The sequence below is a fragment of the Sus scrofa genome, chromosome 13, assembly GCF_054392235.1.
Source record: "Sus scrofa isolate SSC_HxYL_T2T_F1_AM1 chromosome 13, Sscrofa_HxYL_maternal_Yorkshire_Landrace_v2.0, whole genome shotgun sequence".
Classification (NCBI taxonomy): domain Eukaryota; kingdom Metazoa; phylum Chordata; class Mammalia; order Artiodactyla; family Suidae; genus Sus; species Sus scrofa.
Genome location: NC_139395.1, coordinates 184,191,093 through 184,218,794, shown reverse-complemented (window position 1 = coordinate 184,218,794; position 27,702 = coordinate 184,191,093). Strand labels below are relative to the sequence as shown.

General features: G+C 36.1%; 1 protein-coding gene across 12 annotated transcripts in view; it reads right to left on the bottom strand.

The window, feature by feature from the left end:
• Window positions 1–440: 440 nt before the first annotated feature.
• Window positions 441–27,702, bottom strand: part of VGLL3 (vestigial like family member 3) — a 50,002-nt gene continuing 22,740 nt past the window's right edge. For 3 of the 12 annotated variants that reach the window (XM_013990173.3, XM_084986683.1, XM_084986686.1), the window contains exons 4-5: window positions 20,021–20,088; window positions 5,237–6,631 (exon numbers count right to left, since the gene is read on the bottom strand). In XM_013990173.3, coding sequence (XP_013845627.1) covers window positions 20,063–20,088 — 26 coding nt within the window. In that variant the 3' untranslated portion in view covers window positions 5,237–6,631; window positions 20,021–20,062. 12 annotated transcript variants of the gene reach the window in all.

The following is a 27,702-nucleotide window of genomic DNA, read 5'->3' as shown; positions in this document are numbered from 1 at the left end:
GTATATGCATAACTGATTTACTTTATTGTACACCTGAAACTAACACAACTTCAATGTCAATGAATTATTAGGAAAGTTTTGTTTTCCAACACCACTTAATAGCAAGTTCCATATCAACAAATGTAAAAACAAAATATACCTCTCCCTGAGTCAATTTAGAAGCATTGTATTAAAAATTCACAAGCCTCCTGCTGTTACATAATTGATATAGCCTATTTCACTTGCTCTTCTATTATAAACACTTGTTTTGTAACCAAATAATCTTCACTATAACATGTAAATCCCTTGGCTCTAGCAATTAACCTCATTAGAAAAAAACCTAAGACATTTTAATTTTTAAAGATATTTGTAAGTTGCTTAATTGAATAAGAGGAAAACAGAGCATAGTTAACTGTTAAGAAATGCAGACAAAACCAAATTGCTACATTCAAATATAAATATTAAGTTCACATTGTTATTTATTGAGCAAATTAAGATGACATTTGTTTTTATTACAAAGTCCTCCATCATCTTATATCATCAACAGAGTTATGAGGCCTGCATTTGAAGAGTGAATAGAAATATGAAAATGTCTCTTCCTCCAACTCCACGAAAAACAACAAAAAATATATATGATTTTATAATTAGCTTGCAAAGACAAAGGTTTTATGAATTATGTATATTTTGTAAATTAAGAATGACAACAGAGCTAAAATTAATTTTTCTTTTCAGACAGATAAAATTAAGATAGCATAAAATTTCTCACAAAACTAACAAATCTGTAATTTCTTTTATATTTCAAAGTTGTAAGATAACATTTCATTATTAGTTTTGTTTCCTTAAGTGACAAATATAAAGCTCACCATACTATGTATTTTTTTATAAAAGCTTTTCACCTTATCTAGTTCTATGTGATGAAAACAAATTGAATCAATGTTTCCCTTTCAATATATGCACTTTAAAATGATACAAAGAATTCACATGAAAACCCTTCCCTATATTATATACCCAGAAAAATGCATGGAATAGTATTTTTAAAACAGATATAATATCCAAGGTTGCAAATATTCTAAGAAATTAAATCAGGTGTGTAAATAATCATTATTAATTTTTGCCCTAGCCACAGCATAGAAAAAAAAATGTACATCTCTATTAGTATAAAGAGACACCGTGAGAAAAGTTTACATCTTATGCATATACCAAAAAAACTAAAGAATCTTGTATTCTAAAAGAATTATTCTTAGGTCAAAATTTAGTAGTCCAGAAAGGAATTGCTAAAAAGGAAGCTAACTGATGATGTCCTGACATTTTCTAGATGGTATCACTATTTATTTACACAATAGAATTGGTGAATTATATTTAATTATCATTTCCTAAAACTTTAAAAGGAGATTTGGATAATTTTATTGGATCAAATTAATATGCAATTTCAAGAGAATACTAGTTTGATCAATTGCTTGAAACTCTAAAAATATTTTCCATAGACATGAAAAAGCACAATAGACAATAAATGAAATAAGAAAATTAAGATATTTTAATTTGATGACTATTTCTATACTTTGGAAAAAGTGTATTGAGTGGAATTCCCAGAGACCACTGAAAGAAAAAAAACTACCGAGAAATTCTGAAAGATCGTCCCATGCCCAACCTCTATGACCAAGTTAGCAATTATATTTTGGAGCCATTGGGATTGAGGCTCCCTTGCAGGTCTCCCTCATTCCCCACTTTCTAGAGCCTTCCATTTTTGTGTAGTTTACATATCCTTCTTCAACATACATATTGAATTAAATTTTAACCCTATTTTCTCTAAAATGACTTCAGTAATAGTTTTTAATGCTTTAATACTAGTTTTAAAGGGCTCTTGGGTCATGTTTTCAGAGAATCTATTTTAATTTCTCCCTCAAACCAGGCTTCAATTTTTTGAAAGATATGTCTTTTATCCTGAAGGAGGGAAAAAAAAACAACTGAGTCCTTAGGGTCCTGTGTATTAAAATCAGCAGGCTGATTTCAGTCTTGGTCTCATACAGTTTCAGCTTTTCTGCTGTCCTGTCTGCAGTGAAGGTGATCAATCACAGAAACTCTAACAGCCATCAATACCCCTTTGTAACCACAATGGCTCAAGTGAATGCTTTCCATCTTCAATAACTGACACAGTGTCACATCTGCTTCTAATGAAGTTGTTTCTTTTTTTCTCAAGTAGAATAAATCTGCTGACTGAGATCGTAAAGGGTTTTTTTTTTTCCCTCTCCTTTTCATGCAGAAATTTTTTTTCCACCGTATTTTGCAATTTTTTTCTCTAAGGCAAGTTAAAAAAACAATGGGATAACTTTAAAAAAAAGATGTTTCTATTCTAGGTGTTAAGGAAACCCAAAACATAAAAAATAAGAACTTTGATGATTTCATGAAACTGTTCTTTAATTTTGGAGATAATAATACACAGGATCTTAGATGAATAAAAGTTTGGCACATATAAGAAAACTCAGGGTTGGACCTACAAACCTCTAAGAGGTTAATTTATTTTCCTTCATAAACAGCACACTAAAATATCAGAAGTAATTAAGAAATTTACATTTTATTTGCAACATCTAGTAGAAGGCAAAAATTCTCTTGCCACAATTCCTTATAGAAAAGCACAGTCGTATATCTATTTGCTACAGGCATGGGTACAACAAGGAAAAAGAAGGGACATTTCGGAGCTCAGTTTTATGATCTACTTGCTCAGCTGATAGATATCTGTGGTATCTGTCATTTATCGAACATTTCTTATGAGCCAGATGATTGAATGTGTGTGTGTGTGTGTATATATATATGCATACATATATGATTTCCAACCTTCGCAGCCTATCAATTAGATATTATTAACCCACTTTGCTCATGAGATAAATAAATTAAGCCCCCAAACACACATCTAACTGTGGCTAAGACAGAATTCAGAAAATGATCTCATGCCCAAGCCAATGTTTTTTTTCCATTGATTCATTCTGCTTCACTGGAACTGGAACATAAATACTTTCCTTTTCCACTACTTAGTGCCACTGCCCCATTGACTTAATTTAGCAAACATTATGTAACTAAGGGACACTCAGTAAGGGATTGAATGTGGTTTCTTAAGCTATAGTTTCTGATTACCATTTGTATAATGAATAAGGAGCTCCTCAGGGCATGTTTTATACCAGTCCCTAGAATTTTTTTTAAAGGTTGTTACAACATTAAGGAAATTAATTCTTCAATTATTTGCAATCCACTTGTTTTCATACGCAAAGTGTAGAGCAGTCTTGGACATTTTTGCCTAAAATAATAATGTAAATAACTTTAAGAGGAAAGGGAGAGGAGGAAAATTAGGAGGGATAGTCAACCTTTTTAAGAGGAAACTGTGATTTTCAAATGTTTAGAGGTGTTTTTTCAAATAAATAGTGAGGAACCAAATAACATTAAGATCTAATCATGATTTTGTTGTTCCTTTTTTTTTTTTTTTTTCTTTTTAGGGCCAAACCCGTGGCATACAGAGGTTCCCAGGCTAGGGGTTGAATCGGAACTGCAGCTGCTGGCCTACGCCACAGCAATGCAGGATCCGAGCTGCATCTGTGATCTATTCCACAGCTCAAGGTAACACCGGATGATCCTTAACCCACTGAGCGAGGCCAGGGGTCAAACTTGCAACCTCATGGTTCCTAGTCAGATTCGTTTCCACTGTGCCACAATGGGAACTTATTTTGTTGTTCCTTAGCTCATGATAGTTCAGTGGTTGAAGCACAGATTAGATGTCAAATAAATGAGATGATTTTCTAGGGTATAGCTCATAGGTCTTTAGAAAGCTTAAAGTTCAATTGTAAAATAACCAAAGGTGGAGTGGTTCCAAATGAAATTGGGGAGGGAGAGGATAGCCTTTCATAAAGGAATCTGGAAGCCTCTGGGATCAATGCAAGAAAACCAAACCCAGAGAGTGACAGCATTTTAAACTTAAACGCAGAATGTCGTGTTAAATTACAACTCATTCTCTTTTATGACTTTTGGTGGTAATGCTAACATGATTGTAGCAATGGAATGCCAGACAATTAGAGATGCTTGCACTCAATTCTTTTTTGATTTAGATTTTGATCCACCCCTTGTATATTCAAGGATCCAATCCTCACAATGTGTCAGCAACACCTGATCCTGTTCTCACTGGAGGATCTCACATACAAATCTCTCCTGCGTACCGCAGAATTCAGGTGCCCAACTTTTCCTGAGTCCCCAGAGCCAAGGAATGTCTTATCAGAGAGTTACCAGGAGAGACACAGGGCAGTCTAAATTCAGGGTGAAGCCATCTAATTGTCAGCTCTCTCTCCTTCAGTTTGACTCAATAGAAAGTAAGGAAAGGAAAAGAGTTAATACTACCCCCCCCCCATAATTAAAGAAATCCAATTGGATGATCTGAATGAGTTGGAGGACAACACTGTTCTAAGGAAGTTAATAGGTTCCAAGGAAAGAGGAGGAAAAAATGCCTAGTGAGTCATCCCATGGGAGTTACTGAATATTTGTCTTTGAGAATTCAAAATGAAACTAATTTTATGGATTCATTCAAGTCTGTACACCACAAACTTAGGCAAATTATAAATAATCATATCAAATCAAATCATAGATCAAAATGTGGATAGCTAATTTAATCAAGCTGCTCCCTAGAAATGTAAGTTCCTATCACTGGTAAGTGGAAGATACTTAACTTTGAACCTTAGGTTAGTAAAAAAATTATATACTGTGTTCAGGGGAGTCTGGTTAGGAAGAAACAATACAGTGATGAAAATATAGGAGTGTATAGATTTATAACTCATAAGATGCATCAGGAAAGAATACTACTACATAACAATAGAGTTAAGGGAAATATTTGAAAATTACCTGTGAGAATTCTGCCTAGCTAAGCAGGGATTACGTTGCTCTCATATCTAAATTGTTTGCACAGATGAGATATACAATTTAAGATGGAAAATGATATTTCACTAAATATTGAATTTCACATAGGTGAGGACAGGATGAGAAAAATTTGAGAAATGTTTTTTAACAATCTAAACTTCTATATAACACTACCTTTTTAACATGATCCATCTTTGGAAGCATCTGAAAGAAAGAATGGACTTTTCATTGAAAGTCCTTAAAAATCCCAATAACTGCTACTTTGATAATCTTAATATTTTCATAATAACATCTTAATGATAAATCCAACTTATTATTTAGATCCTCAGGGCCATGTCAAGGTGAATCTTGAGTTATCAATAGTAAATTTCAAATAATAAACTGTAAATTTATTAACTGAATTTCAGTAATTGTAGTATAAATCCATGTTTAAATTTATTGCCCCCAATTTTTTTCTTAAAAAGAATTAAATCAACTGAAACCAAATTTAAACAGACAAAGAAGATTTGCAAAAACCTCTGTTTAAAATATTACATATACAATACATTATTTTTCAATTCACAATGATGGGTAATATCCTCAGAAACAGCCATTGAATTTGAGGCTTTGTGATGAGTGTAGTACCTTCACAAATATTATCCCTTCAGATTATCTTCAGGAAAAAAAGAATCACTTAAAATATAAAAAAATTGTGATGGATGAATAATTATAAACAACAAAAATAAGTCACTGGCACTCAAAGTTAGCATGGTTAAATGCATTTTTTTTTCCAGTAGATGGATATAAACTCTGGTTCCATTTATCAAAGTCAGATTGACTAGAAAGAGAATTATATACTCTAGGAAAACTCTCCATCTGATTGAAAGTTTATGCAAACTTTCTTCTTAATGTCAACCTCCAAGCACTCTTTGGGAGAAACTGAAGTGATGAAATAACCTTTCTTTAGTGTGGTCATGAAAAAACTTCCTTTTCAAGCTATACATATAACTCAGAGCTAAGTGAGCTAACACAGAATTAAATCTTCACTGAGATTTAATGTAAAACAATACTATATTGGCTTGGCTATGGTGCTACTTTTGTAAAAAAGGAGAAACTATCAAACATTTGAGGTAACCTAGAAAGCACAGAGCATATCACAGACATCTTAAAGATAAGCATTTTAAACATTTGTTTTTTTTTTGCCAGTGCTTCTCTGAGAGCAAGTTCTTTAAACAGAACTCAACAATTTTATATTATTAAAAAAAAAAACCACTTCCCTCAAAAATAGCCCATCCATGCTAAACCAAACTTTCTGTATTTCTACAAAAATAGATGCACATAGAGCTACAAAATTGTATTCCTGAAAGAATGAGCATTTTCTTCGTATTTCATCTCTTCCTGATAAGGTGGTTGGCTTAAAAAGAAAAAAGAAAAAAAGTCAAACTGAAACAAAAATTAAACTGTATATTGATAAAAGCAAGACAAAAAATAAAAGAGAGTTGCACAGTTGGCAAAGGCTCAGATGAGGGAAAAAAATAAACAAAAATGCTTTTCTTCAATGTCTAGGACCCACTATGCTTTCTCAAGCAAAGTTTCCAAACCAAAGTCAGCTGGATAACATTTCCTCTTCTCCTTCCACATCTACTGTGTCCCATCGCAGAATGACAAACCCTGGCAGTATCTTCTTCCAGTGGGTCCATGGATTCACACTCTAACCTGACTTGCTAATACTGTGTGTTTCAGTACCATGGGGATTCTTTGCTCTTGTCTTGATGCTGTAGACCTAAAAAAAGGTGACAATGAGAAAAAAGAAAAGCATCAATGCATGTAGCATGCAAACGTGTATAAATCTACAATGGATTGGCTATTAATATGAACAAAAACAATCTAGGCACCTGTGAGGTATATGGTCTAAGGATGATCTGATCTCTAAGGAAATTCTATACTAGACCTCAGAATTTTCAAAAAGCCAACAACCCAATAGGTGACAAAAAATAAGCTTCTAGATTAGAGCAGCGCTATTTGCACAGAACAAATTCTTTACTGTGGTTTTTAATCTTCCTAGAGTAGGAGTGAATAATAAATTTAAAAAATTATATAAATCACATTTCTTTATTTCTAATTTGAAAAAGAACTGATATTGGGAGCAAATGATGTTACCAAACTTTAAGGCATTTAGCACTTCAGTTAATACTTTTTCAGCAACCATCAAAATGATACTTTGGATTAAGTTAGTGACTAAATTTACTTATTTTTATCATCTCTTCCTTCAAAACATATTTAAGAAGGCTTATAAAAATCCATACCTCATGGCAAGAAAATAAAACTTACAGATAAGTTTTAAAAAATAGTAGTACAAAAGAAAATATGTCAATATGTATGAATTCCAAATAAAAGCTAGAATAATTAGGAAGAAATAGATCAAAGAGGAAATACAGAAAATATGACTCAATATAATCAAATGTCTAAATTTTACTGTAGGCAATTACCACAGCACCTTCAGTTTACACCTATGTGATGTCACTTTCTTTATTTAACCTAAGGCATAATTGTTTAGAAGAGTAAAGACACAGAATAATGGTTGCTCTTAAGTTGCTTAAAATCAAATACCAAAACATGAAGAGAAGGCTATTAAATAAGAGGGTAGAAATGCAGTGTGACTGTTTTATGTGGGTGTGAGGATTCAAGTCTGTCTTCCTGATTCTTGATCTAAAGCTATTGTAAGTCTGGACTGGATGTCAGAAATTGGTGAAATAAGCCAGTACGATTTTCAATTTTAAGTCAATAAAGCAGCTGCAGTGATTTCTTTTCCTTCAACTTGTCCAAGAATTTTATAAAACAATGGATATCATTACAAAACAGATACAATTAGTGAGTCATTGATAGGAGACATTAAGATAACCTACAAAACAGACTATATTAAGGGAGAGAGAACATAGAAGGAGAACAAAGAAGCACATCATAGAACCACAAGTCAAGAGTTCTGTTCAGTAGTGTTTATACACTGGGGGAAAGCAACACTTCACAAAGGCCAAAAGATTAGTTCTGTCTTAAGTTTTTTCTCATGTGTACTAGAATTATGTTTAAATATAAAGTCAATAGTCTTCCTTTCCCATTTCAAAAACAAGAAAAGGATGAGAAAGAGGAGGAGGAAGAAGGAATAAAAAGATTTGGGGCATACCAATTCACTCTAAGTTTGCTTTACTTATTTTCAAATAATTTTATGGTCAGATTATTTTGCAACCTGACAAAACCTCTACTGGGTGACTCTCATAATCTAAACCACCTTAACTGACAATCTGCTGACTGCATAAATATTTTTTTCATTATTAAAACGTCTCATCTTCTGTATGACTCAGTATTTTCCACACTTGAAGCCTCCATCAATCTATAGAATGTCAGCACTGCAAGTCATGAATAGTGTTGGAATCACTGAGTGGCTTGAGTGTCTTTTTTTCTTCTTAAATAAAAGCAATCCCTATTTTGCCTTGCAAAGATAGATGACTCCATCAAAATCACATTAGCCTTTTTCTGTGGACAAGTATTACATTACTTAACATAGCCCTAAATTTTCTAAATAGAATAATGGGTTGGAATAATTCTCATTATAACTTAATCTCTTCAAATTTTTTTGATTCCAAGTCTCTGCATTACTCCAAAGCAGTCCTTAAAAAATCAATTCATCTATGGCCCCAAATATATTAAATAGCTAATGTAATCCTTGTGGTTTAGCTTCTTCTCAGTGATGGGACATAAATCAAACTTTCACTTTGATTATCAGGTATCCATACCTATAAAATTTAAAATAAGTATAAGTGAAGCACAAGAAAATGAATAACCACAGACAAAAGACCCTATGATTAGTAAGTTGTAACAGAAAAGCAAGGCTATGATTGTTCTTGTTAAATGTACATTAAGGCAGATCAGGGTATTTAAGAATCAGCCAATACACTTAGTTTTCCCAGGAAGGGTGAAAGGGGACAAAACCATTTACCCATGATCCTTACATGCTCTATATACATCTTTAACCCATGATCCTTTACCTTATCTACAAACATTTGAGGTTTCCCCAGACTTTCTGAGAACAACACAAAATCCACTCTAGAATTATTTTGCTCCTATTCAGGCTTTCTTTGCCTTCTTACTTCCCCAGCTCAAACTTATACAAAATGTTTATGAAACATTCTTAAATCTTCCCACTGGCGAGGTGAAATCACCCATGTTTACCTCAGTATTAGTAACTCAGTTTTAATTTGTGAGATTTTCAGTAGAAAGGAAAATAAACATCATAAAAATAATGTTAGCAAACATTTTCTTAGGGTTGAATATGCCAGTCAGCCATTGCATTAAATGACTCATGTGAAATATCTCATTTAATGCTTCCAATCATTCTACAATATATATACATATCCATTTTGCAGATGACAAAACTAAGAAGAGAGGTTATGTCAATTATCAAGTGTCAGAGCCAGAATTGAAAATGAGGTAGTCTAATACCAGAGCCAATGGTCTTGACCAAAACAGGGCTCCCCCTATATAGACTATATTGGCTGTAGGCTATGACACTGGCCTATATGCCTACAGTTACCCAAGTCAAAATCCTTTCAATAAATTAATCCAAGGAAAACTCAGTACATTTTCAATATTCCTTTTTTGCACTGTTTAGAAACAACCCAATTTAACAGAACTGATACAGATGTTAATAAAATAGCTTTAGTGTCTTTTTTTTTTAACTATACATTTGAAATGTTTTTCCTAAGACACAGCACATGATTTGATTCCACAGCAGTTTGAAATACTTCAGATGAAGACTACTCCAATCATGTAACAGGACGTCTTACTAACTTACATGTTTTTTGACATGTATCGTTAATATAAACACCCTCTACCCTGAGACTTCACCACTGTGAACTCTGAAGACATAAGGTGGCCATTTGACTCATGAGGTAGTTTTCAGAAATGGAACCAAAGAACAAAGATATCATATTGTTGATTTCAGAGTTTGAGAGTCTGGTATTGAGTTAGGAGAAAAGCCTGAAAGGAACTGCGAACCCACAAACCCAGGCCCTCACTTTAATTCTACCACCACCACCACCTGATCACCAGATCCAGGAATAGAAAAAAAGGAAGTATGAACACAGGAAAGAAATATAGAATAATTAGGAGCAGTAGAGAAGTATTAGCCAAAGATCATATTATTTCCCTTTAAAATTTGAAGTATCTGACTAAAAACAAGGCACCATAACTCATTTTTGTATTTTCTAGCTGAGATTCTGGGGAGGCTGTTACTTCCCAAATTCAACTCCTACAAAAGGCTCTGGGAATAAGGAAATAGAGATGGCAACAGGGTGTGTCTAAACACAAAAAGCTTGGAAACTTCCCCCTTCTTAGTTTCTCTCCACTCCTAGGTTTCCAGTAAAAGATTCTAAAATTTCCATGGGCTACAACAAGGGTCCAAAAGTTAGCTCACAGAGAATTCTGGTGGCCTGCTGGTGTGTCCTATAGCTATGATGTGGCAGAAGAAATGATAGGAGCCATGCCACCTGAGCACCTTGGAATAATCCCAAACATTGGGAAGCTGAACTTGAAGTAGTCATTATCCATTGCTGGGGTGGGTGGGGGGTGGGCACTATACAGAGAATGCACAGAGAAATAGAATGGGGAGAGGGGATATGTTTGCAAACAAAGGCCAAGATGAGAATGAAGTGACAAGGCCAAGAGGCAGACAACAACAACCTCTTAATCAACAATGTTCTTTATGTGACTAATTCAAGAAAAACAGCAGCAATTCCTAGGGAGAGGATGAGCAAAGAATCTGAGAAGAGGCTTCAACTCTAAGTGGAACAGTGTTTTAAATTGAGAGCAGGAGTTCCCTGTGGCCTATAGGTTAAGGACTTGGCATGGTCACTGCTGTGACTTGGGTTGGATCCCTGGCCTGGGAACTTCCACATACTGTGGGTGTGGCCAAACTTTTTTTTTTTAATTAACTGAGATCAAATAAAATGTCATTAGGTTGGCCTACAAAAACTCAAAATTGATGAAGTTAAATTTTCTGCTAGTGGGCAGATATAAATAATAAATTGTGTTACTAAAAATGTTACATTCCAGCACACTTGAGATTTAGGGACAGCGTGATTATCAGGGTCATATTCACTTTTAAGGAAGCGTAACCACTCGACAACATCATTGACTATAGCTCGTCAGTCAGGTAAATATGCTTCCAATTAATTTTATCGCTGGAGATAAAAGAGGTAATGTGGCAACCAAGCACTGGTGAACATGCTGTTGAAAAGAAGAGAAGAAAAATAGGAACATAAAAACTGGACGTATGGGTAGAACATTTTAAAACCAAAAAGTAGAGAAAGTACTTAAGTGAATTTTTCATTTCATAGATATTAGGAGTCTAGAAACCCTTATGTATCAGAATGCTTGCTATTAGAGTCTAAGAAGCTGGTAACTTATTTCTACATTGAAAATAAAAAATGAATCCCTGCTTCATCTTTGCTTTCACAAAGTCATAATTATTACAAATATAAACATATACAACACCGTATTAGACGCTATATCAAAATATTCCACCTTCACCAACAAACTATCTAACACTAACACACTGTCAAATGATCACAGACTATGTGATGTGAGACACAGTCATATTATCTTCTCCTACTTTATAAAATTATCGATGCTAATGACCACAAAACTGCATTTGTCTGTCTGAGCCCTGGGGCAATCAGTTTAAACGCCAGTTAAGAATTTCTAAAAAATATTTTCATGGGGGTAACACCTTAACACTAATGAAGGGGAAACAAATAATAGCAAGTGCTATATATTTCAGAAGCTATGATTTCATTTCAGGTGACCATCAAGATAGATCACGTTTAACAACCATGGAGATATCTTTTCACTTGTTTTTAAAAACCACCAAGGAGATATCCTTTCACTTGTTTTTAAAACATCCTTTTTTTTTTTTTTTTAAACTTCAGAACATTTCTTTTTTTTTTTTTTTTTTCTCTTTTTGTCTTTCTGTCTTTCTGTCTTTTTGTCTTTTTGTTGTTGTTGTTGTTGTTGCTATTTCTTGGGCAGCTCCCGCGGCATATGGAGGTTCCCAGGCTAGGGGTCCAATCAGAGCTGTAGCCACCGGCCTACGCCAGAGCCACAGCAACGCGGGATCCGAGCCGCGTCTGCAACCTACACCACAGCTCAGGGCAACGCCGGATCGTTAACCCACTGAGCAAGGGCAGGGACGGAACCCGCAACCTCATGGTTCCTAGTCGGATTCGTTAACCACTGCGCCACGACGGGAACTCCCAGAACATTTCTTGTTTAAAAATCAAGTTAGAAATTTCACTCACAGCATGTGGTAGTTCCCAGGCCAGGAATCGAAGCCACACCACAGTGGTAACCGCAGCCATGGCAGTGACAATGCTGGATCCTTAACTTGTTGAGCCACCAGGGAACTCTAACTCATGGAGTATTCAGAATGTGAGAGTTCTACATAATACCCTCTATCATCTCACAACTTGCTGAGTACACTTTGGATGTTCATACATGCTTACACAACTGTTTATACGACATATTTCTTTCAGCAGCAACGTTATCTTGGAAAACCATTTTCTGTCAGTATATATAGTTCAACCCTTTTGGAGGGCTGCACAATATTCATTCTTCCCTATACTACAAATTACCCAATTCTCTATAGGTATTTATCACTTGGATACACACACACATGTGCTAATATATTTGTTCCTTAAATGAATATTTTAGTAGGGAAGAAAAATTCCTGAAACTGTGTTTGTATACTTACTTAACCCAAGCATATATATACTTCACATTTAAATATTTCTTGGAGTTCCTTTTGTGGCTCAGGGGAAATGAATCTGAGCATCCATGAGGATGAGGGTTCGATCCCTGGCCTTGCTCAGTGGGTTAAGGAGCCAGCATTGCAGTAAGCTGTGCTGTACATCACAGACGCAGCTCCGATCTGGTGTTGCTGTGGCTCCAATTCGACCCCTAGCCTGGGAACCTCCATATGCCATGGGTACAGCCCTCAAAAGACAAAAAAACAAAAAATTTCTTTGTGAGTGGTATATGTTTCAGAAAGTTGGTACTAATATTCATATTTTTACTATTTATTATCATTATTATGGATTACTATCTAATTGTCTAATTGTCTCCATTTGCATTTCTTTAAGTATTAGTGGAGCTGAACATTATGTGATCTTGGCATTTCTTCCCTGTGTTTTATATGAGGCCAATTTTCTATGTTTTCAAAAAAGTGACTTCCTCATTGATTTCTAAATGCTTTTTATATATTAGGTATGTTGGCATTTTTTTCTCTCATGTATTACAAGTACTTTTTGCCAATTTGATGAGCACTAAGTATCTCCATACTTAATACTTATATTTTGGACAATAATTATTTTAAGTCATCACAAGTAAGATGTATTCTTGAACAGATCAAAGATTAAATTTATTGACACTTGAATTATAATTATCCACTTATCATTACAACTCTTACACACTAAAATAATGATACCTAATTATGACAGCATAATAACTGATTAGCAGAGGGAAGGTTTTCAGTGTTTAGAGATGTGGAAATGAGGCACAGCTAGAATTGCCTTAAAATCTCCATGTAGTAGTACTGTCAGAGGTAGTGAGGTTAAAACTGTCTGAACCTGTCAAAATATCTTCAAGTTTAACTTCAAAGAAGGATAGAAATTTAAAGTCTACTGAACCTGACCTTACTAACTGACCATTAGTCACTACTTTATTGGAAGAAGCTCAGTACCTGTACACCTGAGGCCAACATTACAGGTAATGAGCAGTTCAGTGGCCAAGTGTTTCCCACTGCTTCTGGCCCAGACACCAGGCCCTCTCAGCTTGCTTGCCCTCTCAGAACCTTCCTCCCCCTGAAACCACAAACTCATGCATTGAATCGCTAGCCTTTAGCGACAGCTGCCTGCTGACTTGCACACGTTGAAATGCCCAGCTGGAAGGGAAACTGGCAAGTACTTTAAGCATCAGGATATGGAGTTACAAATCTGAACCAGCCATTCTAAAAAAATTGAATGCCTGGGCAAATGCAAAATGTGAATCACAGAGGTAGGTAGTTTTTTATCATAATGGCATTTTACCATCTCAAAATACAAATGTCAGTGTGCTAACCTCTTGGCTGAGAGAAGCTGGGTACCAGAAGGTGCAACATGGCATGTAGACACCCCTCACCAAGTCAGTGACCTCAGTTTCAAAAGCATATAAAAAGAAACTTTGAAGACAGAGACAAAGAATAAAAGAAAAAGGGAATGGGGAAGAGTGAAATGAAATACCCTCTGTAATTTCTTCTACAGACTTTCTTCCAGAACTGGAGAGGAGAAAGACCAAAACGCTTGGATCACTTTTTGTAACTGAAACCACAAGTTATAATACTCTCAAGGGATTCTAACTATCCAGACATCTGTTGGATAACAAATGCAGCCAAACATGCGTCTTTAAAGAGGTTTCTAGGTTATTCAGTGACAGCTTTATGATCCAGAAAATAGATAATCCAACTGGAGGAAGAGCTAATCTGGATCCATTGTTTACCCGTAAAACCTTAATTAAGGACACAACATCAATATAGCAAACATTCTACCAGAAACTAAGAGTTAGGGAAAGACTCTAAAGTTTTAAAAATTACTTCAGAACTGCAGAAATACAATGTACTTTTTATGCCCATTAAGTTTAAGTAATCAATCTCCCCATGAAATCAAAACATATTGGAAAATATTCAGTAAGAATGAGGTATGTTGCATATAGATCAATTCTACACTGACATTAGTAATTTTTCATCTCACTTCTATGTGACACGAACACAAACTCTCTCTCTGACATTTTCCAGAAACGTCTGTCTAATCCAAGCAAACATAAATAGGGTTTCAATGATTGTGAAGATATTACGTGTCACCTGATACTGCTCAAACAAGGCAGCTACGAAAATAAGCATTATAACACATGCTTGTGGTTGACAAAAATTAAATCCCCAGTATATCAGCCTGTAACCAAACAATAAATGGCATATTTTGCCTCTCATCTGTCTCTTGCAAGACTTTTTTTGGTCATCTTTTTGCCAAGGAATTCAGACCATGTTGCCCACAGGCAACTGTTTGTGAAACCTTATATTGTTGATAAATAAAACAATAAGAGAGGAGCTAGGCAGCCAGAAAAGAGAATAAAAAGAATCTGTGCATTCCACACGCCATATAGAATTTTTGTATATAATCTCTGTAGCCTATTTGAAAGTCGATAAAAAATTGTCTGGGGACAAGTTCCGATATAGATTTTTTTCATTAGAGGTGTGTTTCTTTTAGATGTACCCCATATGAGATATAAGAAACAGAAAAGCATTACTGGGAAGATAATTTGCTTATACAAAATACACTGACCTCTGAAACAGGCCCTTCAATGCATTGTGTGGTTCTCATTCAGTCATGTTAGAATTAACTAGGAGTTTTTTCAACCTCTGTAATTTCCCTCTCGGGCAAGCATATAAGCATCTCTTGGGAAGATTTTGTGTAGTTTGACAAAGTCCCCAATCTCAACTAGAGTTAGTTGATTGCAACTCCTTCAGGAAAATAGAAAGATAATGGTGTTACCCAATTTTGCTTGTAATTTTTAAGAAAACATTTTATAAAGTAAGAGATGCCACTCGATTTATAGAGTTATCAATAGAAACTTGTTTCCAAAATTAAAACTAGAAAATGAATCAGTTTTTAGTTTTTTTTGTTTTTTTTTTTTTTTTTTTTTTTTGGTCTTTTTGCCTTTTTCTAAGGCCGCTCCCGTGGCATATGGAGATTCCCAGGCTAGGGGTCTAATCAGAGCTATAGCCACCGGACTACACCAGAGCCACAGCAATGCAGGATCCAAGCCGTGTCTGCAACCTACACCATAGCTCACGGCAACGCCGGATCATCGACCCACTGAGCAAGGCCAGGGATCAAACCTGCAACCTCATGGTTCCTAGTCGGATTTGTTAACCACTGCGCCTCGACAGGAACTCCTAGTTCATATTTTTTAAGGATTAGCACATATTAATGGAGTTTCATTGAATCTAATCATGTGTATAGTCTAACTTCCTTGTTCTGCACATAAAATCTTTTGAATTATGTGAGTACAAGAACAAACATCTCAACAATATATAAGAACAAAAGGATAGAATGTATTTTTTAGTACTCTCTCATCCCACATGATTGAGTGTTTTAAATGGGAAAACTGTTTATAAAAATGTCAAAGACATATATCCTGATAACTTTTCAAATCCTTATTATCTTGATTCTTTATCCCGCCTCTCATTATCTGCCCAATCAATATAAAAGCACCCAGTTTTTGTTTTATGGCCAATACCAGCAAACACCACTACTGGGAAAATTGGCTCCAACAAATATCACAGATACTCTTTAAGAACAGAAACAAGCTCAGTTAGAAATAATCAGAAAGTGTCAGAAGAATACAGAGCTTGCATTTCAATTATACGTGAAGCCTCACATCTCCAGTGCTTTTTTTTTTCTGTTTGACAAGCATTGTATTTACTTATTTAATTTTTTTTGTCTTTTTGCCTTTTCCAGGGCTGCTCTCTGGGCACATGAGAGTTCCCAGGCTAGGGCTCTAATCGGAGCAGTAGCCTCTGGCCTACGCCAGAGCCACAGCAACACAGGATCCGAGCTGCGTCTGCGATCTATACCGCAGCTCACCGCAATGCTGGATCCTTAACCCACTGAGCGAGGCCAGGGTTCAAACCTAAAACCTCATGGTTCCTAGTTGGATTCATTAACCACTGTGCCATGATGGGAACTCCAAAAGCACCGTATTTATTAAGAATAATGAGCGCTTTCATTCTGCACCAGGTGTCACTACCTAGAAAACAGGACCATGTGCATTAGTGCATTGGACTCTCATAGTTACATCAGAGTAGGCAGTATCGTTTCCATTTTGCTTCTAAAGAAGAAGAGCAGAGAGGTTCTGAGACCTGCTCACCATAATACAGTAAGTGAAGATGTGGGTCCCAAAATCTATTTTTTGGTCCTCTGTTTTTCTTAGATACCTCTCTGGATGTGAATTTCCTCATCTCTGCAAGGACTAAGGTTCCCTTATTTACCATCATTTTATGAGTCCCTAAATTTGCAGGGGAGAGTAAATTATTAATAAAATCAATCTTTTTCTTCTCTCCCCTTGTCTTTTTCTCTTACACACACATATGCATATACATACATACCTACATATGTTTTTCTTCTAAACTCCACCTCCTCCTCTCCTCCTTAAACTCATATTAGCGACCCTAATTACTTCAGCCTCAAAAGGAAACACAAGTCGACAATCCAGGAGTCTCTGCTTTCACTAAATTGTAAGTACATGCATACACCACAGACATATATATATACAGGATTTCCTGTCATTCATTTTTAACGTGCTTCCTCATTTTTTTATTTTCAGTCAGCATTACCACATAAAACAGAATCCACTCACAAATTCCCCTCTTGATGGGAGTCACTCGATTCCACTTTTTTTGCTACAATGAACATTGTCACAACAAACAGTTTTGTGCCTAGACCCTCATACAATGCTGCTTGTTTGTATTTGTGTGGCATAAACTCCCAAGAGGAAAAATGCTGGGCCACACAGTTTTCAGACTACTTTTTGAAAAAACCTACAACTCTTTAATTTTCTATCAACAATGTATGAGAAATAGCATTTCCCCTTAATCAAGATATGTTTTATGAGAATTCGCACATGCACAATTATTTGTATTATCATGCAAATGCATCCTTAAACATTCAGAATCCTCTCAGAAGGCTTCTGCACTCCTCCTGTAAGATCAGAGATGCCTGTGTGAGACAAAAGCCCCAGGCTTCGGGCACTGTGCCATTATGGCACCACTCTAGGGATGAAGGGCCAAGAGAGAGGGCAAGATCTACATGGCCCTGGGAGAACAGGGGAGTTGCTCAAGGTCCTGCAGAATCCAGCCACAGAGACTTGAAACTGACAGCAGCACTCTGGAATGCACTTCTCCCTCTGATTCGCCATTCTGCTCCTTTTCATGCAGATCTCACTCTCTGGCTGCGATCTCCTGGCATTTTGCATGCGTCTCAAAGATGGTTTCCATTACCCTTCTGGTCAGGAAACTGACATTCTGGACATGTGCCTTTTATACTAACACCATTCGGGAGTGTGTAAATATTTTAACATACCTTTGGTGTTTTTTTGTTTTTTTTTCTCTCAGTGGAAAATAGGCTTATGCCCTAGGTCAGAGAAAAATAAAAAGGTTTGCAGAAAGTGGGAAGCAATCAGTTGTTAATTACCAGCCTTCACTGTTACTCAATCATCATAAACTGTAAAAAAAAAAATAAAAAAAAATAAAATAAAATAAAAAATACACAGAGAGCATTCGTTTACTAACATTCTGCCTAGTATTTCTTTTCTTTGTTTTAATTCACATCTCCCCTTCTAACATTTTAACTGTCCTAATTGAGATAATACCCTCAAGATAAGTATCCAAAAATCTATTAATCTTTATTGACCCTCACAACTGTCATTGAAAATTCACACAGTTTTAGGCTGGCTTCTATATTAAAGTGCCATTTAATGTGTCTCCCTGCTGAAATCCAATGATTAGAAGTAAGCTTCTCTGACTGTTGTATTTTATAACACCATTAAATAAAATTTTCTAATTTCCTCATCATTTATAAAAATCACTATCAGGAAAGACTTCAGTGAATCACCAACCCCATAACCTTTATACATGTATATATAAATCAACTAATTGATATGTTTCATGAGAAACAGTAAAGTGGAAGGAGGGAAACTACTTGTAGTTGAGCCCCTGCCATGTATGTTACTTTAGTGCTTCCTCATCTCTACACTAAAAAATAATCTTAGTACTTTAATATTTCAATATATATATATGTATATATTTTGCTTTTTAGGGCCACACTTGGGGCAAATGGAAGTTCCCAGGCTAGGGTCAAACTGGAGCTACAGCTGCTGGCTGATGCCACAGCCAGAGTAATGTGGGATCCAAGCCACGTCTGTGACCTATACCACAGCTCATGGCAATGCTAGATCCCTGACCCAGTAAGCAAGGCCAGGGATCAAACCCGCATCCTCATGGATCCTCGTCGGGTTCGTTTCCACTGTGCCACAGTGAGAATTCCTTATATAACTATATTATCCTGTTAAATATTACTGTGATTCTCAATGTTTTCTTTCCAAATTTACTATATATCTCCGTGTAAAGCCTGGAGATGGAGATTATTATGCTATTGATATTCAAATGTCTGAATTTGCGAACTCTTGGTTTCCTTTACTCTTTTTTCGTAAATGTAAACGCTTAGAGAAAGAAGTGATTTCCAAGAAGTTATTGTATGCACATCTCCATGACTTTAAAACCCTTCATACTTACAATGAAATTCTAATATTAGTGACATTTTAAAAAGAGATGTTAAAATAGTTAAATTAGCAAGGTTACTCTGAAAACTTTCACACCTAAATTCTGCCCAGGTTTGTCAGCTCCAGACTGCATGTAAGAAAGCATGGGTCCTGAGAGGTGATCTAAAGAGATGGCAACTTACAGGCTGGATGGAAAAGCAAAGGATAACGATGTCCATCTCTCTTCCATGAAGAGAAACAGCTTCTCCATTTGCTGCTCTAGTATGTTAGCTATTTTTCACCCTGCTGTTTTATTTCCTGTACTTGATAAAACTAGGATATTTATGTTTCTAATGGATTCCAATGTAAAGTATCTATATAATATTAAGCAATACTGAATACCTTGATCTTAACCAATGAAGTAATTGGTCTATTTCAAAGGAAACATTACATAATAATTTTGAGCAATAATAATTACAACTTAGACTGCATTAAAATACAATTTTTTCAGGGAGTTCCCTTGTGGTGCTGTGGGTTAAGGATCCAGTGTTGTAACTGCAGCTGCTCAAGTGGTTGCTATGGTCCAGGTTTGATCCCTGGCCTGGGAATTTCTGCATGCTGTGGGCACAGTCCCCCCCCCCCCAATGTTTTTAATGCAATTTTTTATTTAAAAATGATATCCCTTTCACAAAATATTTAGATTAGAAGATTCAGATTAAACTATACTTAATCTAGTAAATATACAAATGTATATAAAGTTTGCAAGCCTTACCTTATTAAAAAACTCAGAAAACCATTTAAAGTGATTCTACTTCTATGATATTATCAGATACAAAGTATCTATAAAGGAAAAAGAATAGATGAGAAGGACATTTGTGAATTCATAACTTCCCAACAGGTGCTCAGAGCTCCCTATTCACCTTCAAAATTTAAAAGCTCAGAAATACTTTTTCCAGAATATTTTTATTTGCAGGTTAATGAAGCCCATTGATATAAAAGTCTCCTTAGAAATAATTCTGTGTATGTCTCAAATTTGAGTGAATATTAGAAACACAATTCCCCATACTTATGGAAAATCACACAACCTGCATTTAGCAAGTCATTTTTAGTCTATTAACTATTGTAGTTTAGTTTTCCTCTGTCTAGCAGGAACTTATGTCCCATTCTATGATATATAATCTTGATTTCACTCAATATTTGAAGATATGTTATATGTTCATTAATGAGAAATACATGTGTGTTATTACGCTTTAATCATATTTTGGGTTCAGAATCATACCATGATTCACTCACTGGATCTACTACTCATGCAAATATGTGGTTAATGCTTATACGATAATTTTTTGAGAAGCCAGATGGTATATCAACATATGTTAATTCTCTTTTAGTTCCAGATTTCTTGAACCGGTGATATTGTACACAGTATTGTTTAAGTTTATAATTTTAGGCTACCTAAATGTATCTTTGCAAAAAAAATATGTATACCTCAACTCTAAGTCGCTAATGTAGATTTTATATTGAGTTATTGTGACATTTGTTCAAAGTAAAAAGAAATAAATAAATCGACAACAAAATTAGAGCTAAAATAACATGAGGGATCCTGAGAAAAATAAATCTGTGGATTGAGAGATGAAAACAATCTCGAGCCTGGAGCAGCTTGTGTTTATAGAAAAAAAAGTCATACCACAAAGCATGACTCTTTTTCTTTTCTGTAAATTTGAATACAGTGGATGAAGTGGAAGTTATAAATAAAGTCAACTACATATTTCAGTAAAAAGGCCTCATTAACAAACCTTTACTTGAAAAATTGACTCAAAGTGGCTGGGATATGCAAAATTTTATGTCCTAATTAGATAAATTATTGGTAGTAACAGAGAATTATTGGTAAGAATGACAGAGGAGTTCCCGTCGTGGCTCAGTGGTTAACGAGTCCAACTAGAAATCATGAGGTTGCGGGTATGATTCCTGGCCTTGCTCAGTGGGTTAAGAATCCAGCATTGCCCTGAGCTGTGGGGTAGGTCACAGACGTAGCTTGGATCTGGTGTTGCTGTGGCTGTGGCATAGGCCAGTGGCTACAGCTCCGAATGGACCCCTGGCCTGGGAACGTCCATATGCTGCAGGAACGGCCCTAGAAAAGACAAAAAAAAAAAAAAAAAAAAAAAAAAGAATGACAGAGTTTCTATGAGATGCATTTTTTTTGGTTATGACCACTGAAAGATGAATTATAGGTCAAAATTTAATAGTATCACAAAAAAAAATCTAAGCATGATAAGAAGAGACATATTCTTGCATTCATATATGCATATCTAATAATACATTGTATCACAATCACAAACATTTCCACATTTAACTCTTTTCTTCCAGACACACAAAGGGGCATAAAATGCTCTGAAATTACTGAAGTTAACCCTCCATATCCTGGGTCCTCCCTTCTTCAGTTTATCCTTCTAGGTCTTGTCTTAGCTGCCCCAACCCTTCCCAAACTATACATCTTCACAGCAGCTAAATCCTATGAAAAGTTACTGATAGAAGTTGAAAACTATATGACTTTTTTTTGCCTTTTTTTTAGGGTCACACCCACAGCATATGGAAGTTTCCAGGCTAGGGTTTGAATCAGAGCTACAGCTGCTGACCTATACCACAGCCACAGCAACCACAGCAATGTGGGATCCAAGCCAGGTCTGCGACCTACACGACAGCCCAAGCAATGCCAGATCCCCGACCCACTAAGTGAGGCCAGGGATCAAACCCACATCCTCATGGTTACTAGTCAGATTGTTTCCGCTGAGTCACAATGGGAACTCTCAGAAGCTCAAAACTCTATGACTTTTATTATGATGACCAAAAAAAAAAGTTGAATAGCATTTCCCAAAGAGCATTCCATGAGAAGTTATTATATGCTAAAAACAAACTGTGCCCAAAGAAAATCAAATGCAAAATTTCCTATTAGGTAAAATTTAACAAGATTTTTAAAAAGAAAAAAAAAAACAAAAAACGACAACAAAAAAAACTTAAAAAGGAGTTCTCATCATGGCTCAGTGGTTAACGAATCCTACTAGGAACCATGAGGTTGCGGGTTCGATCCCTGGCCTCGCTCAGTGGGTTAAGGATCTGGCGTTGCTGTGAGCTGTGATGTAGGTCGCAGACATGGCTTGGATCCCTGGTTGCTGTGGCCCTGGCGTAGATCAGCAGCTACAGCTCTGATCAGACCCCTAACCTGGGAACCTCCATATGGCACGGGTGTGGCCCTAGAAAAGACCAACAAAAAAAGTTTCTTTAGTAAAAAACTGCATAAGAGCTTTTTTTTGGCATGTGGAAGTTCCTGGGCCAGGAATCAAACCCGTGCTGCAATTGTGGCCCATGCCACAGCTGCAGTGGCAATGCTGAATCCTTAACCTTTTATGCCACAAGGGAAATTCCAATAATAGCTTTTTATATGCTAAAGAGAATTCTGATCTCAAAAAGATGTATGTAGCAGGCAATGTTAACAAATTCATTTCACCATTGACTTTTTCATTTTTCATTTAAGCCCCTATTAACACATTCTGGAACAATTGTTCCCAGGGATCCAACAGAATCTAATTTTGAGACTGCTAAAGGAAAGGGGAAAAGTGTTGCATGGGGTTTGTGATAACAGCCTTCTGGTAAAGATGAGTATTTTCACAAGGAGGGCAGATACAGATGTCCTAATGATCATATCAACACACTGAGCATCCCAAGGGCCCTGTATGCAATATCCATCCAACAGAGGCAACAGTGAAAGTAAACCAGGCATGACAGGAAATCAGGGCCAGGACAGGGTGAGGTGAGCATGGCACCCTAGGTGCAGAACTTAAGGAGTTCTGTACTTGCACATCCCTGAGAGTGAATATCCTTTAAATTTTGTGCTGAGGAACCTCACTCTTCTCACTCCAGGATGGACCCTTCAGAACAGATGGACCATCTCACTGCATTCTCACAAAATAAATTTGCCTACCAAACCTCAGAACACTATTCTAGTACTGTATTATGTAATAAATTTTTAAAAATATTAATTACATAGGGAGAAAGCTGAACATGACTGTAGAAAAAAAAATGGAATCCTTTTTCAGCTTTCTTCCAATGCCTCTTGACTACCACAATATCTATGATAAAAAGGAATAAAAGCATTACCAAAAAAATTATAGAGATAGTAAATGCTCTCTGAAAAAAATGAGGGAAATATAGAAGTATATAAAATAAACAATGAGGTTCTCTCAACATCATTAATTCTACTCCGAGGCACATACCTAAGTGAAAATATATGTGCACATACATGAGTGTTCATTACAACATTCTGTGTATTAGCCAAAAAGTAGAAATAAGCCAACTACTAAATGGATAAACAAAATGTGGTATATCCTTACAATGGAATAGTACCCACCCTAAAATGGAATGAAGTTCTGATATATCCTATATGGAGGAATCTCAAAGACAAAGGCCAAGGGAAAGAAGGCAGACACAAAAGGCCACACACTATTTATCTACATGAAATTTCCACAATGGGAAAATTCACAGAGGCAGAAAGCAGATTAGTGATTGCCAGGGCACATAGGGAGGAGGAAATTGGGAGTGACTCTTTAGAGTTATGGGATTTCTTGTTGAGGTGATAATAGTGGAAATGGTTTATAGAACATTGTGAGTGTACTAAAATCTACTGAATTGTATACTTTAAAATGGTGAAGTCTGTGATATGTGAAATACAATTCAATGATAATTTTTTTAAAAGCTAAAAAATATGAGTCTGATCACCTTACCTTATATAGCTAGAATTTACAGAGTACCTATTATATGCAGGGCACACTTGTAAATGTTTAACCTCATGAATTCATTTAATCCTCAGAACTACCCAATGAAATATCTCTTAAAGATAGGGAAGTTGAGGCACCAAGTATATTAAGTAATTTGCCCAAAGTCCTGTAACTAGTAAGGGACAGAGGTGGACTTATAAAACCAGGAAATCTAACTTTGAATCTCACATCGCACACTAATTCCCAGGAGAAATGGCCATTAAAAGTTGGGGTATATACTTTGAGGTGTGTAGAAATTATTTGCATGGGACTCTATATACAGACTATATATATTAGAGGTCAGCAAACTATAGCCCACAGACCAAATCAGGCCAAGCATCTGTTCATACATAGCTCATAAGCTAAGAATGGAAGAACAGGTATTATGTTTCTAAATGATTGAGAAAGAAGGGAATAAAAGAAGAGTAGTACTTCATGACACATGAAAAGCATATAAAATCATATTTCAGTGTCCATCAATAAAGTTTTATGGGGACATAGCCGTCATAATTTATTTAATCTTGATTTGTGGTGGCTTCTACATTACAAAAGCAGAGTTGAGTAGTGGAAACAGAGATAGTGTCCAAAGCATTAAATTTTTCTACCAGGCCCTATACAGAAACTTTGCTTACCCTTGAATTAAACCATACAAGGTACTTTAAAACTTTCTTTGGTTACTAAATATTATATCATGTTCATTATATCATGCTCTAGCTTTAACTAAATGGCTGCAAAATAAAAATGCACCAACAATTATTAAACATTTCCCTTACTGATGAAAATTGTATATACTTTACCAGATTGCTCTTGAAACAGTTGGAATAAATTAGTTGTCTCCTAATGGAATATGAAAATGATCTACATTTTGGTGGCCTAAGTACCTGGGCTTCAGGAAGTGTCATACTGTCTCACCTGAATGCAGGCTTTTTCCTTAGTTACTCCATGGCCAGCTAACATCTAGGTTGAGTTCTGAGCTGTCTGGGGCCTAGGTTGAGTTCTGAGCTGTCTGGGGCCACATGGCCAGGTCAACATTGCATAGAGTATATGGAAGGACCATCCCTCATTCTCTTCAACTATGCTGCCTTCCTAGCTTGGGCCTATTTATTATATAGCAGCTTCTGTTCTTTTATAAGTGGTTACAAAAGTGGAAGAGTAGCTACACTCTTGTTGTTGCCTTGTAGTGGATGCTGTGGTGGATTGTCAGATCCCTTCCTATTCTATGTTGAGATATTCATTTTCCTTCTGTTTTTAGCTTATGACCTTCAGTTGTTTTACTGTGGGAATTGCTTTCAGCTGACAAGGCCACCTTGCTTAATGTCATAACCCTTTTCCAGGGGCAAACCCATCCAAAAACTGGTCAATGCAGGAATATAAAATCTCATCCACCTGGATTTAAGGCAAGACAATTATAAAAGGCTATCCTAGCTCCAGTACTCCCTGCAAAAGCCACCAATGCACACATGAACTTAACCACAGTGAGACTTCTGCTCAGTTCATCACTCACTGAACAAAGAACAATACTGTATAAATATTCCACAACAAACACTGCATCTTAGGGGTGTTTCCTAAAGAAACTGACCTAAAACTCTACTAACTCTTCCTAACAGGAGAGAGATGTGATATATGATGAAAGGCCTGAGTCTAGAAGAGGAAAATAAGTCTGTATGGCTTAGCTGCTTCCACTCTCTCTTCATGGGCCAGCCCTTGTGCAGGGAGGCACATGCCCTTCCCACAAATATGAGCAACCATCATATCTTTTCACAGTAATGAGGCTTTGAACTATGTGATAAGGGAGATGTCTGTGGGAATCTCTCTCAAGACTAGATTTTCTCTAGGATTGGATCTCCCAGAATCTAAATTTAGCTGAAGATACTAGGAAGTTCAACTGTAGTCATAGCCTAATCGAAGATCTATAATTTGACCTGAACAATGATTATGCTAATGATTTGATTTTTATCTGCTTGATTCCTTTGTCTTTTTTTTTTTTTTTTTTCCAATTGGGTCAAAACTATGGAATGGGCATGGATCATGATCATCATTTATGGACAATGAGTAGAACTACATAGTCCAAGAGGTAAAGCTCAATATTAACAATTTACATCTAATTTAACAGTTTTAACTCATAGTCTCATTTACTTATACATAGAGAGAGATGCTACCCCACCAATTTCATAGATTTGGATAGGTCTTAGTTCAAATCCAGCGTGGGCATTTGCAATTCAGGAAGCAGTTTTCAAAGAGGAAAACTGAGCTGTTTCCTTATTAGAAACAGGAAAGAGCCACCTCAAGTACAGTTTAAGGAGTAAAAGCAATAATATATATATAAACTATTTCTGACAATACCTTATATTACAGGTACTCAATACATAGTAATTCATAGCTCAGTAAGTATTAAGAGCTATTATATAATATGGCCATATGGGTCCTCTCTATACTCTTTAACGAAAACAAAAATCCTCTTTTCTACTCCCAAAAGGTAGGAGGATGACTTTTCATTTTAAAGAGATTATTTCAAGCCAAAAATTCTGAACAATGAATCAGTGAATCAAGCTCACACAAAAATTAACAAGTACAAAAGTAGGTAACAAGTGACAGAGACTTAGAAACAGAGAGCAAAAGCAATCACTTCCCCCTTAATGTTATAAAATGCAAAGGGAGGGGCACTATAGATGAATGTTTCTGTCTCCGCCAAGTTCATATGTTAAATCCTAACACCCACAGCGATAATATTAAGAGATGAGGCCTTTGAAAGGTGATTAGGTCATGAGAGCAGAGCCTTCTTGAATGGAATAAGTCCCCTTATAAGTGAGAACTTGGAGAGCTTCCTTGTCTCTTCCACTTAGTGAGGACACATTAAAAAGATAGTGTCTGTGAATGAGAAAGCAGTCCCTCACCAGATGTTGAATGTGCTGGTGCCTTCTTCTAGGATTTCCCAGCCTCCAGAACTGTGAGAAATTAAATGTTTTCTGTTTGCCCCACCCAGGGTATGGTATTCTTTTGAAGCAGCCCAAACTAAGTAAAAAGAGAATGTTCCTTTTGCCTGCTAAAAGCACTGTTAACTCCAGCCACACAGGTACCTGGAAATTGAGAGCCTCCAGAGACAGGTAGCCAACGATGGCAGCTACCAAACTAGGACTATAGTTAGATCTGGCCCAGGCATCAAACGACTCAAGAATTGTGTTCATAAGGCTAGTATGTGGCTAAGGAGGAAGGGAAGCCTGTAGCAGTTAGTGCCATCACATTCTCTCTTGTAGAAAGGGAAAACCAAGTCCCCTTACAGTTTAGAAAAGTGGCTTGAACCCAGAGACTAAATAGGAAGCTGAAATGGGTGAGGTTAGGCCATGGCCAACATTGGAAAGCTCAGCAGAGAACCAATTAACCAAGATAAGAATGTTCCACTTATGTCAGGGTGAACGCAACTCAATGCTAAAGATTTATTACTCTGGGGAGTTCTCTCTGCTGTGACCAGCATTCAGATGAAAGATCCTGTGCACGAAGAATGAAAATGAGAAAAACTATGAAAACATTGAGTATTCTCATCATGAGGACAAAATAAAGGGAAGAATTGAAATTTTAAAAAAAGAAAAGAATGAATTTCCTCCCTTAAACTTCTGGAGAGAAAGTCCTGATTGGTCACAAAGGGTTC